We start from the raw sequence: 16,615 nt of genomic DNA on the forward strand, positions 1-16,615 counted from the left end.
ACAAAGTCAATGGGCTAGTGTCTTGGATAGGAAAGAGCAGCTCTTGTAGTCAACGGTAAAGTCTTTGCCAAAGTTCTCAGAAGTAGTTTGTACGAAAAAGAATCATATGTTGAGTCACAAGCTGTTAAGGCCTGCAAGTTGGGAAAGTTCCACGAACTTTCACTGCGAGAGGCAAGGTCTCTCAAATCGGGTTGGCACAGTACCTTAGCATGAAGAAAAGATGCAGCTGAAGACGTTGGTTCCTGGCAGTTCCTGCAGATCTCACTGTTCCTGAGCCTCAGTCATGGGGACAAGAGGGAGGATGTCGGGGGACTCCTGCACTGCACAGGGACTGGTCAAACAAGCTGGCAAATGGAAAATCTTTGGTACGAGTAGCTGTAGCCAAGCACACAAGCTGGTGTCCTTCCCCCCTGGTTAAACCTAACCAGCTCAGAGAATGGCATCCAGGTGGTTTATGAGTTGATTGGTCCCAACAACTCAAAGGAAGAAGTCGTCCTTGAAGGGGCTTCTCTGTTGAGGTGAACTTGGCAATTCGTACCTGCAGCAGGGCTTCACCGGGCAAACCAACGGTCCAGGAATTGCAGCAGCCGTCCTTTTCCAGCGTCTTCGGTTCTTTCGTTCCAGTGGTCGACTCTGCTTTCCAGTCCAAGAGACTCGCCTTTTAAACAGTTTTCTCCCTTTCATTCCAGCCTAGCTGTTACTCACCCAGCATGGTGGCTGTCCTTGCCGGACAGTCAGCCAGCCAATCACGCCAGAGTGCATTTGGGTCTCCTAGGAGACTAAGCACACAGAGTTTCGGGCACCTCCCTCACTTCCTGCCCACCTCAGACACTCAGGCGCCAGAGGTGGTCTTCAGCCCTGAAGCCCGCCAAAGGCGTACAAACAAAGGGACCAAACCTTGCAAAATGCACAGTAACGTGGTCTGAAGCATAGTACTTGGAATGTACCAATGAGGGTCCAAAAAGTACACGAATATGTGAGATTGTATGCAATGCGACATTGTCAACTATCCTAACATATTATGCAATTTGTTTCGCAGCGAACGAAAAAGTTTACTCCTGCATTACCATATACAAAGTTAACCTGTACCCCCAATGGTACATCAATCAAAAGTACCATTTCCACTTCAATGGTATTGTGTCCCCATGTTACAAAAACGATACACTGCCTACACACTATGTATAATTACTATACACATTATTGTAATGGTTGTTTCCAATTGACAAATTCCATTTCTGTACACATTATAATGGTTGTGGCCAGTGGCCAGATTCTTGGGTGCATGGCTGTATTATGCTGTGGTGGTTGTGGCCAGTGCCCCATGCACCCAAGAATCTAGGCACTAGCCATAACCACCAGAACATAATACGGCCATGCACCCAAAAGTCTGGCCAGAAACACCACAACTTGCCCTCAACTTCCCAATTCAAACGCCATTTGCAGACATCAAAATAGACCACCAACCCAATTTTTGACCAATGGCAATATCGCCATATTATCTAGATTCCACTCCTCTAACCAAGCCCCCTTGTAGTCACCAAATAACCCCAAACGTGTTTCTCCAACTGCCCACCAAACACTTACTACTAAAATGGTTGTGGCCAGATTCTTGATTGCATGACCGGATTATGCTGTGGTAGTTGTGCCAGTGCCAAGATTCTTAGGTGCATGGCCTGTTTTTATTCCTATGCAAACATCCTAATACCATCTACATTCCACTCCTCTACCCTAATAAAGCCTGCTTGCAGTCACAAAATAAGCGGCCTGCCCAAGACTCTGTCCACGGACTACCACAGTGTCTGGACTGCCCCGCCACGAACGCTCTTCCACCTAAAGAAATCGCCCCTTATCCTTCTTTCACTCCCCCACCCTTCCCAGCCCCTCTTCCCAACACCAAGTGACTGAAAATATATGTTTCCCAGCCCCGTTCCCCCACTGCGCTGTCCGCGGATAGAAAATGGCGGGCATTTCAGAAAAATATGAATTACATCATGATTTTCACCAACCAATCAGCGGGCGCGTCGGATCTCTGTGGACACCACAATGCCCCCTGTACCAATCGGAAGCCTGTCCGCGGCGCAAACCCAAATATCACTATTTTTTTGTTTTAACTTACATTTTGCCCATTTTAAAGAAAACGACTGGACTGATTTACATCAAATTTACAAAAGCACGCTTTCAGCAACAAGCTGCCGCTCCTGCAAATTTGGTGTCCAGCGCTTTGGGCTGTAGGCGTGAGCAAAAATGTTTTTCCATTGCGTCTATGAAAAAAATAAAAATAAAAATGGGGACCCCCTCTAACTTTGCCCCCCCTTAACGAAAACCTCACCAAACTTGCCATAATATTTCAGACCAGGCCATATACTTTATTTTGCAAAGTTTGGTAAGGATTCGTCCAGGGGGAGCGAAGTTATAAGCCGCCCAAAAAGTGCTCTTCCTATGAGTTGAGCAACTTAACCATAACTACAGGGCCGCTGTGTGCTGGATATGTAAAGCATAGACAAAGTTACTCACCTGAATTATTGTTTCTTATATTGATTCCATTTCACATTGAATGTGATTAGTTGCTGCAGTTTAAATTTGCTTCTGGGCCTTGTTTATGTATAAATAAAAATATAACTAAGTGCATGTTTACTTGGATACCTGTGTGTACTGATTTACAGCTCAAATTACTCCCTCCTAAAATAAGCCTGGATGCTCAGCCACTCTGCCAACGTGTATAGTACAGGCCTATATTAAGAGTTAGGTCCCTAACACCAAGTGATCAGTCTTATGAAGTCCCCACACCAGTTGGACATTAGAAAAACATACCTAACAGAATGTAGAATCAACGTTTGTATATCTATTTTGCAACAAAAAATACAACCAACTATGTGGGTTGGAGGAATGAACATGGGTCGGGTCATAAAATTACCTGTATATCTGGCTTTGGAGTAAAGAGGGTCTTGGATTGAATGGTAGTTGGCAAATCTTCCTCCGGAAACTTGATCACCACATCAGCCTGAAAGTAGATTTTAGAAACATAGGTTTAAAAGCTGAAGAAAAGGGGGCGTCAGACATACCCATCTACAACAGATTCAGCAGCGCCAGCAAACGGACTGTTGAGAATTTGGGTAAAATTGACAAGGGTACAAACACAAATCAAAAGCACAAAAGTTGTGCAGGACATTCCATTTTAGAAGACCATAAAATTACTTTTATAGGGAGTAGACCGGTATAAAGGGTGCCCTGGTTGGCTTTCTCTGGAAACAGAAATCATGCAGTCATTATGTATATGCAGTGAGACTAACTCACAAACAACTTTGAAGAATCAAGTAGACCATTTTAATTTCCAACACTTCATGCATGTGTGATGTGCAGAGATGGCCATTGTTCCGCGGGATCTGCACTCGGCACAGTTAGTGACTTCCATAGTTCAATAAATTGCAAGCTGCGCCTTCTATTGGGATAATTTGTCATTTAATGGGCAGTGCACCCCACACCCCAAAATAAACTGTCAATGAAACAGTGGAGCAGTCCTCTACCCAACACACGCATTGTGTAAAAAATGTGAGACCTGGGGAAATTAAAAAATATCATCAAACAGTATTGACATTTCAATAAGCTGCTTTCACACAGATGGGTAGTGTACTATGCTCCTGTGATCATACTGCGTTATCATGCATTTGTATAGCGCCTCCTGCCATAGATTATGGCTTCAGAGCGCTGTGTGTGTCAGAGGAAAAGGAGTATGATGGAACCTTCAGCAGTGGCATGGAAAAGCAAAGTTGAGTTGTGGTTAGGGATAGATGAGATGCACAAGAAAACATGAAAAGGAAAAAGTTAGAAGAGCTATGTGTACAATTGGACCAAAATTATCATGGGACTCAAATGTATTCTCGTTAGGACAGTTTTTCTGATGTCCAACTAATGGCTTAGTAAAACCGTTCAACTGTGACAGCACAAGACTCCACTCTTCGTATAATACCACCTGAGTTCATGGTAGCGTATATAGAGCAGCCAGGCTCATATTCGGAGAGAGGGCCGTAGGAAAGTACATTGAACCTGTAGTACACCAAGGACACAATGGAAACACTGACAATCAGGAGTATAATAAAAAAAAATGATATTCTGAATACACAAATAGGACAAGTTAGGTCTTGGGTTAAGTATTAGTCGAACACTTTCATAAAAACACACCACTATTCTTGAAGGCACACAGGTCAAAGCATATAACCTTATTTGGAATACCCAACAGGAGTTCTAGGGAGGTCACACCAATAATTAGTTTTAGATTACATACAGTAAATCAAGGGTAGTAGGCCCCAACAGTTGTACCATGACGCTCAGCAAGAGATCACATAAGTCATCCTAACAATATACTTTTGTGGATAGTGACACTTATACTAAGGAGCAGTATCAACCTAAAACTTCCTTTGGAATAACTCAGTTTTTACTCAAGGTAAGTAAAACCCGTTTATGTAATATACTATTACAGCTACTTTTCAGTTCATTGACACTAAAACAAGCAAGAACTTTGTAATTTTTTTAATTTGGCACACAGCTAGCTCAAGTTAAGTGAAACCTCTATACTTTTGCAACCTAAAAGCTAAGTATAACCTAAGCAGTCTTATTCTGTACAGGCTAACAGCGAGTCAGGGGAAGCAAGACCCAAATTGATGACATTCATACAATTATTTTAACAGGAATAATACATTGGAACCACCAGTATTACTTTTGGGAAGAGCGGAACCCAATTCACAGGTGAGTAACTTAACCTTAAGTCTACTTTCAATTAGAATGGCGAGACAGTTTCTAAGGAAAGCAAGACTTAGGGATTACTTATTTAAGAAGGCACACAGTTTATTCAAGGTAAGTAAATTCAATATATACTTTTCAGCATTGCAGAAAATAGCTAAGGTAAGTAATAGCTTTTTATAACTGCACTCAGAATTTAAAGTTATCAACTAACTGTTACGAGTACACTTTTCATCACTTGATTTACTTTGAAGGGCAGACCCCTTAAATTATCCAGTACTTCTCAATTCAAGTACGCAAGTTCTCTAAGAGGCATAAGAGGGACCCTAGTGGTCTAGGAGCCAGCAGTAGGCAAGGCGAGATAAGGCTCAGTTGCCGTTAAAGTCAGAGTTCCAGATGGAGACTGGGCAAACAAGTAAGTAGAGGGTCCAGGGGCTTCACAGAAGACACCCTAGGACGATTCCAGGGTATTATCCCACGTGTTTGAAAAACATTTGACCTTTTATATCCAATCTTTTTGATAGTTTTCTTGGTCGAAATTAGCTCAAATTGTCAACGCCATCAACTCGGCATCCGCCTACACAGCCAAATCATCACAGCCTGCAGACCCTACCTCACAGAAGAAAATGGCATCACCTTGGCTAGAGCACGCATCCTCTCCAGAATGGACTACTGCAACACCATCTTTGCAGGCTCCTCATTCAAAAACATCCAGATACTCGAAATAGTGCAAAATAATGCCATCAGAGCAGCTCTAAACATACCCAAATCAGAGCACATTTCGTCCATCAGAAGAAACACACTGGCTACCAGTGAAGGACCGAATCAAATTCAAAATACACACTCACTCATAAATGTCTCTCCAACGCCGCCCCTCTCTACCTGTCCAATCACATAGTAAAAAAACAATCCTCCAGACGGAATCGCACTGTTTACCTTGGTCATCTAACCAAGCCCAGATACTACAGACAAAAGGCAGGTGGCTCAGGTTTCCCCGTCATTGCTGCCAACCACTGGAACGCCCTACCATTGGACATCAAAATGGATCCTGCCCCATTATTCCGCAAAAAGCTAAAAACCTGGCGATTCTCTCAGGACACCATGCAATAAAACACCAAACCATCCTGCAATCCCTCACTCAAGCAAGCAAGCCACTCCACGACCAGCTCACTCATTAACCAAACACTTAAGCCTGTTGAACACAGTAACCAACTGTTCGGCAAAGGTTGAATGCAGTACCCCCTGGGAACACTAGAAGCAACTGACTACAGGCATAGGCAACCCAACCTTTGGTATAAGCTTGTACTACACAGTTTTGGTAGTGTGTTGAGCAGCCAGGCTCATCTTGTGAGCTGTAGTGGAGTTACACAAAGATTCACTGTTACAGATATTTAAATAAACTCTTAAACTGAAGGTTTCTTGCATAAACAATTAATAATTTATCAGTCAGTTATAAAGCCTTCTTCAGAAAGGAGCAATAGGTAACACCCAAATATGACAATGCATTACTTACCGTAAAAGCATTTCTGATGGTTGTATCTGCTTAGATTCACATGCTGTGCATAGGTCCGACATCCAGTGGTCACTGCGGAGTATTGCATTTTGTTTTTCGTAGTCGAAAAGGGGACGTCGACAAGGCGTGTCTGTAACACTATCCCTTTAGTGACGTGCGTTGTACCCACAATCCCTCAGGCGTCGAGGTCCCTCTGTTTGTATTTTTCTGCCCTGAGGGAGCCTTCTAGACGTGAGTGAGTACAGAAAAGAGAGAAATATAGTAGAGAATGTCTATGTTCCTTCCATCCGAGCGGGGAGGAAGGGCGGGCGCATGTGAATCTAAGCAGATACAACCATCAGAAATGCTTTTACGGTAAGTAATGCATTGTCTTCTGATGTTTGTTAATCTGCTTAGAATCACATGCTGTGCATAGACTAGCGAGCAGTACCCGGAGTTGGCGGTGGGTTATGAGAAGGAACAGTAGAGAAAAGATGTCTTAATACTGCCTGTCCCACCTGGGAGTCAGATCTAGAGTGTGCATCTAGACAGTAGTGTTTTGTAAAAGTGTGCACAGAACTCCAGGTAGCCGCTTTGCAGATGGACTTCAAGGGGAACATTTGCAATGAATGCTATGGAAGCCCCAGTGCCTCGAGTGGAATGTGCTCTTGGCTTGAAGGGTAGTTCTCTCTTAGCAAGAGTGTAACAGAGAGTGATGCATTGTACAATCCATCTAGATATAGTGGACTTAGAGACTGCATCTCCTTCTCTTCCTGCTGCCACCGAGACAAAGAACTGATTAGTCTTTCTCAGTGATCTGGTTCTTTCCATGTAGAACATGACAGCTCTGCGTACATCTAGTGTATGCAGACTTTTCCCCCCCCCCAAGCTGGAAGGGTTTTGAAAGAACGTTGGTAGTTCTATAGATTGGTTTACATGAAACTTTGAGATGAATTTTGGTGCAAACCTTGGGTGTGTGCGAAGAACCACCTTATCCTTGTGAACTGATACGAAGGGGTCTAATACAGAAAGAGCCTGTAGTTCACTTACTCTCCTAATGGAGGTGATAGCTATTAGGAAAGCAGTCTTAAGAGTGAGGTATTTAAGAGTTGCCTTGTGCATGGGTTCGAAAGGAGTGCCCATGAGTCTAGAAAGTACCACGTTTAAGTCCCATCCGGGAGCTGGGTTAGCTATCGGGGGTGTATTCTCTTTACCCCTTCCATGAAGGCCTTGATAACTGGTATCTTCCACCACGACACTTTAAGTTGGGAAGTGGTGTATGCAGAAAGTGCCGCTAGGTGGACTTTAATGGAATTAAACACTAGACCTGAATCCAGTAAATGGGTCAAGTACAGAATAATGTTAGTGGCAGAGCAGTCAACCGGGTTGATGTTTTTACTTCTACACCAGATGACAAATCTTTTCCACTTGCTAGAATAGCAGTGGCGAGTATTAGGTTTTCTGGCTTCCCTGAGGATGTCCATACATCTCTGAGGGAGATGTAAATGTCCAAATTCTATGATCTCAGGAGCCAGGCTGCTAAGTTCATGGTCTGAGGGCATGGATGCAGTGTCCTGCCCTTGTCTTGTGACAGCATGTTGTACGGGCAGGGAAGTTTCATTGGGGGAGATAGGGACATCTCCATCAAGTGAGCGAACCATGGCTGCCGGGCCCACATTGGGGCTACTAGTATCATGGTAACCTGCTCTTGGTGCATCTTGTGCACCACTTTGTTGAGGAGGGGAGTCGGGGAAAGGCGTAAACAAATTTCCCTGACCATTGAATCAACAGACCGTTCCCCTTGGACTGGTTCTGGGGGTACCTGGAGGCGTAACTTTGGCATTGTGAGTTCTCCAGGGTTGCGAACAGGTCTATTTCCGGGAAACCCCATTGCGTGAAGACGTCTAAGACGATGTTTTCGTGCAATTGCCATTCGTACTCTTTGGGTAGGGGGAAGTCTCTGCTGAGTTTGTCTGCTAGCAGATTGAGTACCCCTGGTACATGTTGAGATAGTAGGAACATGTTGTGTTTGAGAGCCCACTTCCATATAAACTGGGACAGCTTGGACAGTCCTGGAGAGTGAGTGCCCCCTTGCTTGTTGAGATAGTGCATGGCTGTGGTGCTGTCTGTGAGGACCATCACTGTCTTTCCTTGTAAGTGTTCCTGAAAGGCTTTCAGTGCTTTGAACACTGCTAATAGTTCCAGCAGGTTTATATGCTTGGATGCTAAGCTCGGAGTCCACACTCCGTGAGCAGTCTGATGGGATAGGTGAGCCCCCCATCCTGTAAGGGATGCGTCTGTGGTTAGAGTGGCTTCCACTGCGGGTGTGGCAAAAGTTTTCCCTAATAACAGGTTTTCCTTTGTCCACCACCGTAGCGAGAGAACCAAGGCCTGCGAGACCACCACTAGATCGTCCCATTGTTCGCTGGCCTGACACCACTGGCTGTAGAGCCACTCTTGCATTGGGCGCATGCGCAGGCGCGCGTGAGGTACCAAATAAATACATGACGCCATCATCCCTAGAAGCGCATTGCTTTGCGTACCGTCACCTCTCGACCTGCCACATATTGGGGGATCTGAAACAGCATGTTTTGGACCCTCTCGTTGGAGGGGAAGACGAGGCCGTCCTTTGTTCGAATTAGAGCCCCTAGGAATTGTTTGATTTGGCTGGGGTCTAAGCTGGACTTCTTTCCGTTGATGGAGAAGCCCAGTTGGGACAAAAGGTCTACGGTCCTTTGGGTATTGGAGAAGCATGTTTCGTAAGAATCCCCTGTTATGAGCCAGTCGTCGAGGTACGGGTAAACCGGGATGGATAATCTGCGCAGGTGGGCCGCTGCCGCTGCCACTGCCAGTACTTTCGTAAATACCCTTGGTGCAGATGCTATCCCGAAGGGTAGTATCTGAACTGGTAGTGTTTGTTTATCTTGAACCTGAGGTATTTTCTGTGCGCTGGCAACATTAAAATATGAAAGTATGCATCTTTCATGTCTAGTGTTGTCATGTAATCCCCCTGTGATAACAGTGGGATTACATCCTGCAAGGTCACCATACGAAACTTTTGGGGTTTGACAAAGTTGTTCGCTGGGCGCAGATCTAATACAGGGCGCATGGTTAAGTCCTTTTTGGGTACAAGGAAGTACACTGAATAAATACCTTCTGTTACCTGAGATAGGGGGACAGCCTCTATAGCTTCTTTTTTCAGTAGCTCTTCTACTTCTTGAAGAAGAATAGTGAGGTGTTCCGGTGTCATGCGTCGGTTCCGTGGGGGTCTGTATTTCGGGGAACCGTTGAATTCGATGCCGTATCCGTGGGCTATGGTGGATAATACCCAGCGGTCTGACGTTATTCCCTCCCATGCTGAAAGGAACGATGTTAGCCGGCCCCTGACCGGTGATGCATGGGAGGGGACCCGAATCTTTGGGTCATTTGTTGGTATTGGGCGTGGGGCCTTTTGGACTGGAGCCGCGCCCTCTTCCTTTGCCACGACGTTGGCCTCTTTGACTGAACTGGGTGCTTTGGTTAGAGGACCAGTTGGTAGCAGAGTAAAATTCTTGTTGGCTTTGCTGCTGGCGTTGGCCACGAAAGGAGCGTCTATTGCCATAGCTGCGTCTGTTAGGTGGCCTAGAAATTTGGTCAAGAGTCTTGATGGTATCAAACTCCTTCTTCGCATGTTCTAGGGCCTCATCAACTGCTTTCCCAAACAGATGTGTTTGCTCTATGGGCTTATTTATTAGGGAAGCCTGGGTTTCTGGCTTAAATCCCGAATTGCGCAGCCAGACATGGCGTTTGAGAAGTATTCCCTGAACCAGGGAGCGGCCAGCTGTCTCTGCGGCATCTAAGGAGTTCTTTACGATGCCCTGGTTTACGAGAGTTCCCTCTGATATAGTAGCCAACAGGCGTGAACGCAGGGGTTCTGGTGCGTCCTCTGCTTCGCAGCTTGCTCCACTGTGCATCTGCGTAGCTAGCTAGTAGGGAATTGTTATTCGCGATCCTGGTTGAGAAGGCGGCGGAGGTCGTGATTCTCTTCCCAAGTGCATAGAGCTTCTTGCCCTCTTTGTCAGGTGGTGCCTCACTAGTAGATAGTGGTACCCCCGCTCTCTTTCTTGTGTTAGTCACTACCAGAGAGTCCGGAATAGAATGTCCCCTGATGTACAAAGGGTCAGAAGACGAAGGGCTGAAGAGCTTTTCTATCCGAGGGTTGACCCCTCTGACTAAGGCCGGATTGGAAAGGGAAGGAGTTATTCTTCTCTTTATAGAAGCCAGGAGCGGAATGGACTGACTGACCAGGGCTTTTTCTTTAATAACTTTTTCTACAAAGTCTATGTCCGGAAGAGTCTCCCCTGTGTCTATTTGAAAATGCGCTGCTGCCTTGCGCAATAGTGCATTAAGTGAAGGCTGGTCATCTATGGGGGAGGTGTTCCCAATAGGTGAGTCCTTGGGAGGAGAAGGGTGAAAGACATCAGGGTCTGAGTGCACTGATGGGGATTGCCAAGGCTGCACTGATGGGGAGTGCCAGGGCTGTGAGGTAGCTGTATCTTCTTCAAAAGCTCCTGCGCTAGTGTAAGGGTCTTCCTCAAACCTCTCCTCCTCAAGTTCTTCCTCTCCACCTAAACACTCCTCATCTTCCTGGAGGTAGAGGGGGGAAATCAGTGTTTTCACCTTCAAAACGCTTCGAACGCTCCCACAACGTTGACAAAAGGTTTCCGTCGCCCTCAGAAAAGCCCTCCGGTAGTTCAGAAGTGCCTTTAGATGGATGGGGCAGTTCCTGGCTACTCGTGCTTTTTCGGCGTTTCTATTTCCTTGGGTGTGGTATTCGACGTCTGTTTCGTCGTCCGCTTACGTTTGTCCTCGGAAATAATTCTCGCCAGACTCTCGACGACGAGTTCGTCAGTCGAGGGTTCTGGAGTCGGCGTTGCCTGCGTTGCGCGTTGTTTTTCGACGGCCGCTCTATGGAGCGTTACGTCGGATGTTTTTGGGGTAGCGCCCGTGTTAGATGATGAAAGCCCAATCGCTGGTCGCGGCTGCGTTTGCGGGTGGGGCTTGAGACTCTTGCGGTCTGAGGTCGACGCCGGAGTGCCCTGCGTCCCCTTCGGCGCTGGTGGATCCTTCGTCCTGGACAAAGAAGAGCCGTGGGTTGTGTGCTTAGGCCTATGGGGTCTGTGTGCGTCCTTGTCGCCGGGGTGTTCATCCCCATAAGCAGGGCGTGAGCCGAGCCCGTCGGGGACGGACGTCGAGGAGCGCGAGCGCTCCATCTGGGGGTTAATGACTTCCGTAACGGACGTCGAGTTATCACCCTCCTCGTCACTTTCTGTAACAGCGGCGGCGGGTGAGGAAACTGACTTCGACATAGCGTAGTCCGCCCACCTCTTAACTTTCCGTTCTTTAAGAGTTCTTGGTTTCAAGAGCTTACAGGCCGCGCAGCTGTCCTCTTTATGATCGAGGGGCAAGCAACGATTACAGAGCTTGTGTTTGTCCTTCCAAGTGTATTTGCCCCTACAGCGTGGGCAAAACTTAAAAGGTGTCCTCTCCATAGCTGAGGCAATAAAAACTGGTGATAACAACCCCAAGGGAAAGATAGGGGAGAAAGAAAGACATTCTCGACGAGAAGGTAAAAGTTCGAAACCCCCACTCTCCCTACTATGTTGGCCGGCGAGGCCTGACCACGTGTTCGGCAGCGCCGAAGGATCTCCTCCGTCTCTTCCCCTCCGTCGAAAACTTGCTCGGCGGAGAAACAGCTTCACAGCTAACGTCGAGGGGAGGGATCTTTTAACAATAAGTATATATTAAGGACCGAGGTCCGTAGTAATTGTTTAGCAATGTCTCTCTAGGAGCTCCGCGTAAGGCGACCATAAGCTGGGCGGAAAAAAACAATCTGAGGGACCTCGACGCGTGAGGGATTGTGGGTACAACGCACGTCACTATAGGGATAGTGTTACAGACACGCCTTGTCGACGTCCCCTTTTCGACTACGAAAAACAAAATGCAATACTCCGCAGTGACCACTGGATGTCGGACCTATGCACAGCATGTGATTCTAAGCAGATTAACAAACATCAGAAACTTAAATACTGTACACCCCGAGTTTCTGAATCAGACCAGACCCTTTTAGGATGTCCTACAGACAACCTACACCCACAGGTGACTTCAGTAACAAGGGTGCTGGGGACAATAATATCTTACTGTTAGCATTTAGAACACTCAAGTTGGTAAAAGGTAAAGGTTATTAGAACACAAGAAATTACTAATATTCATAAGCAGTGCAGATACTTTTAAAGTTCACTAGATGAATCATTCAAATCATTAGGCTAGGCCAAAACCAATGGGAAAAAGTCTTGAATAGGATGCAGCTCTTTAGGTAAGTAATGGAAAAGTCTTTGCACAAGTTCTTAGGAGTCTGAAGAAAAGGAGAATCAAATGTAGGGCCACAAGCTGATTAGACTTGAGTTGCGGAAGTTACAAGCACTTCTACAGTGAGAGGCAATTTCTCTTAGACTTGTTTTTCAGTACCTTGGTAAAGAAGAAAAGATGCAGCTGATGACTTCTGTTCCTGTGCAGCTCTCACTGTTCCTGAGCCTCAGTTGTGGGGACAAGAGGAAGGCGTCGGGGGCCTCTTGCACTGCACTGGCACAGTCAACCGGCCAACTTTACTTTCAGTGGCTGTTTCGCGTTTCAGCTCCTTGCGGTACAGCAAATAGCAATAAGCACGGTTCCTGGCTGTCAAGATGGACTTTCTTCACATCTGAGGTCCTGCACTCGACTAAGGGGGGGGTGGTGGGGGGGTCAGGCTTGGCCAGTCCTGTTTTGTGGTAGTCTGGAGGATCCTCCAAAAGCTTTAGGCCAGCTTACAAGCAACACACACAATCTGGTGTCCCTCTCCCTGGTTCTACTGTTTCCTGCAGCAACTCTGAGGAAATTCAACCAGCTCCAAGACGGGTGTCCAGGTGGCTTACATGGGAGTGGATTGGTCCAACCAATTCAAAGGGTGGCTTACATGGGAGTGGATTGGTCCAACCAATTCAAAGGGTGGTTTACATGGGAGTGGATTGATCCAACCAATTCAAAACGGAGAAGTCGTCCTTGCAGGGCTTCTCTGTCGATGCAAACTTGGCGATTCGTTCCTGCAGCAGGGCATAGCCGGGCAAACCAACGGTCCAGGAGTTGCAGCAGGCGTCCTCTTCAAGCTCTTTTTCGGTTCCTTCGTCCAGTGTTCGACTGCCTTCCAAACCAAAAGACTCGCCTTTAATTCAGTTCTCTCCCATTCATTCCAGCCTAACTGCCCCTCACCCAGCAGGGTGGCTGTCCTTGCTGGACAGTCAGCCAGCCATTCACCACAGAGTGCATTTGGGTCTCCTAGGAGACCAAGCACAGGGAGTTTCTGGCTCCTCCCTCACTTCCTGCCTACCCCAGACACACTGGAGCCACAGGCGGGTTTCACTCCTCAAGCGAGCAGAGAAAAACTCGAGAAGGACCTTTCCACAAAGAAATGGCAAAAAAAGAAGACCGGGGACCATTTTAACATCGCAGGCTCAGCGCCATTTTGAAAAACATGGCTCCCGCGATTTAACTTTACCGGAGCTGCGAACAGTTTGCGGTCCAGGTGAATCACGGTAGTTCATTACAAAACCACTGCCACCAGCCATTCTGAGAGGAAAGGGTAACATATGAATGCTACATGAGTAACTAGACACAGGAGATACTAAGTAACCCCTCCAGCACTATTGTAAGATAGTGTGTGTTGGGTCTAGATTTTTACAGGACTAACTGAAGTCAATTTCACTCCACTGCTCAGGGAAACAGCAGTTAATCCCAGAGAAGTTATTTAAACCTTGGGGAATCTGGAAGACTTACCAGTGGCACTGCACTGAAGGTGCTTTGTGACAATTGTAAAAGATGATGCATATGGAGTTTGTCAGACTCCATAAACAAAAAAAAAACGTGTATAAAATCTCATTAAAATACATGAGAGAGTTGGAAAAAAGGGTCACGCTCTTCAGGTAAAAGAACCAAGTCCTGGAATTAGCACATTTTTGAGAATTCTCCCTAACACGAACCTCTCTAATTCACAACCATATACCCTGGCAGGTCTGCTACAACTTGCATAACCTGCACCCTCACGCTGAAACTTTTAACTCTAACCAATACCTTAAGCCTTTGCAGACATGTAACCGTTTTCTCATCATAACCTGTAACCATCGAAGCTTGTCAAGCACCTGTAACCAATCTCTCAAGCCTTGTCTACCATGTAACCATCACCGCAACATAACCTGTAACCACACGCTGAAGCTTGTTGAAAACCTGCAACCAATCTCTTAAGCTTGTTCTAACATGTAACCATTATCTTACACTGTTGCGCCCAGATGCCCAAGGGTTAGTTGCGCCTTACATTACTCACCGTAATCGTATTTCTGATGCTTGTATCTGCTTGGATTCACAAGCTGTGCATAAGCCGACATCTAGTGGAAGCTCGGAGTATTACAGTTGTTTTCGAAACTCAAAAATGGACGTCAATAGGGCGTGCCAATAATACTATCCATAGTGTGACGTCCACTGTACCCATAATCCCTCACGCGTGCAGGTCCCTCAGATTGTATTTTTCTGACATGAGGTGTAGCGTAAGTACAGTTGTATCCAAGCAGATGCGTATCAGACAAGCTCATAAGCATCCATGCACCTCCTCTCCGAGGGGAGTAAGGGTGGGTCGCATTTGAATCCAAGCAGAACAAGCATCAGAAATACGATTACGGTGAGTAATGTATCCCTTCTGAGGTTTGTGGAATCTGCTTAGATCACATGCTGTGCATAGATTAGCGAGCAATGAAGAAGGAGAAGGTTCATGAGCGAATACATGTCTTAGAACCGCTAGTCCCACTTGTGTATCGGTCTTGGAATGGGCGTCAATGTAGTAGTGCTGAGTGAACGTATGTATAGAGCTCCATGTAGCTGCCTTGCAAATACTATCTAAGGGGACATTTGCAATGAAAGCCAGAGCGGCTCCAGTACCTCTAGTGGAGTGATCCCGGGGCGTAAAAGGCAGTGTTTTATCCGATAGGGAATAGCACAGTTGGATACATCTGACTATCCACCTAGAGATGGCATTCTTAGAAATGCGGGCACCTGCTCTGCCTGCTGCTATGGAGACAAACAATTGATCTGTTTTCCTTAGCGGTCCGTTCTTGTCTACGTAGTAGAGGACCGCTCTCCTCACATCTAGTGTGTGGAGTTTTACCTCAGCCGAGCTTTTGGGTTCTTGGAAGAAAGCCGGTAGCTCAATTGACTGGTTCACATGAAATTTGGAGATGAATTTAGGCGATAACCTAGGGCGAGTACGTAAAAACAGCTTGTCTTTGTGTACAACAAAGAAAGAATCCTGCACTGACAAAGCTTGAATTTCACTGACCCTTCTTATGGAAGTGATAGCCACTACGAAGGCAGTTTTATAAGTCAGGTGTTTGAGACTAGACTTGTGCATAGGCTCGAAGGGGGTTCCATGAGCTTAGCGAGTACCACATTGAGGTCCCACCCTGGCGGCGGGTTAGAAATTGGATGGCGGAGTCTCTTTACACTTTCCATAAATGCTTTGATGACTGGTACTTTCCACCATGAGACCTTATTGTGAGAGGTCATGTAGGCTGACAAAGCCGCCAGGTGGACCTTTAGGGAGTTAAAAACTAACCCTGCATCTAGCAAATGGGGCATACAAGTTAGAATGTGTGATGGAGTACATTCTATAGGGTTGATTTGTTTAGTCTGGCACCAAATTACGAATCTCCATTTGTCAAGTAACAGTGCCTAGTGTTTGGTTTTCTTGATTCTTTCAAGATATCCATGCATCTCTGTGGCAGGTTGAGATGTCCAATGACCTCAGGAGCCATGCTGCCAAGTTCATGGAGTGCGGCTGCACTGTTAGTCCCTCGCGCTGGGTGACTAGGTTGGAGTTTGATGGGAATCGCACATCGCCAGTTGCGCAGATGTGGATACCATGGTTGCCTTGCCCACATAAGAGCAACTAGGATAAGTGTCATTGGTTCCTTGTGTATCTTGTTCACCACTTCCCTCATGAGAGGGGTTGGTGGAAAAGCGTAGGCAAATATCCCTGACCAGTTCATCCATAGGGCGTTTCCCTTGGGGCCTGGCTGAGGGAAGCTGGACGCAAAGTCTGGGCATTGACTGTTTTCGCTTGTGCCAAATAGGTCTCTGCTCAGAGTCTCCTAGCGAGTTGAGTTTCCCTGTAACACGTTGGGCTGACAGGTACATTTTCCGTTTGAGTGCCCATTCCCAAATTTGTTGGGCATCCCCAGACAGATTTTGAGAAGGAGTGCCCCCCCCCCCCCCTGTTTGTTTATGTAGAACATCGCAGTTGTGCTGTCTGTAAGGACCTGCACTGAC

The 16,615-nt window shown here is 46.4% G+C and overlaps 1 protein-coding gene across 2 annotated transcripts in view; it reads right to left on the reverse strand.

Moving 5' to 3' along the window:
- Positions 1-16,615, reverse strand: part of RPN2 (ribophorin II) — a 514,179-nt gene that overhangs the window by 70,481 nt on the left and 427,083 nt on the right. For both annotated transcript variants that reach the window (XM_069652295.1, XM_069652294.1), the window contains exon 13: positions 2,915-3,001. In XM_069652295.1, the coding sequence (XP_069508396.1) occupies positions 2,915-3,001 (87 nt within the window). The remainder of the gene's footprint in view (positions 1-2,914; positions 3,002-16,615) is intronic.

This window comes from Ambystoma mexicanum, chromosome 3p (genome assembly GCF_040938575.1).
Source record: "Ambystoma mexicanum isolate Mex_15411 chromosome 3p, UKY_AmexF1_1, whole genome shotgun sequence".
Taxonomy (NCBI): Eukaryota; Metazoa; Chordata; class Amphibia; order Caudata; family Ambystomatidae; genus Ambystoma; species Ambystoma mexicanum.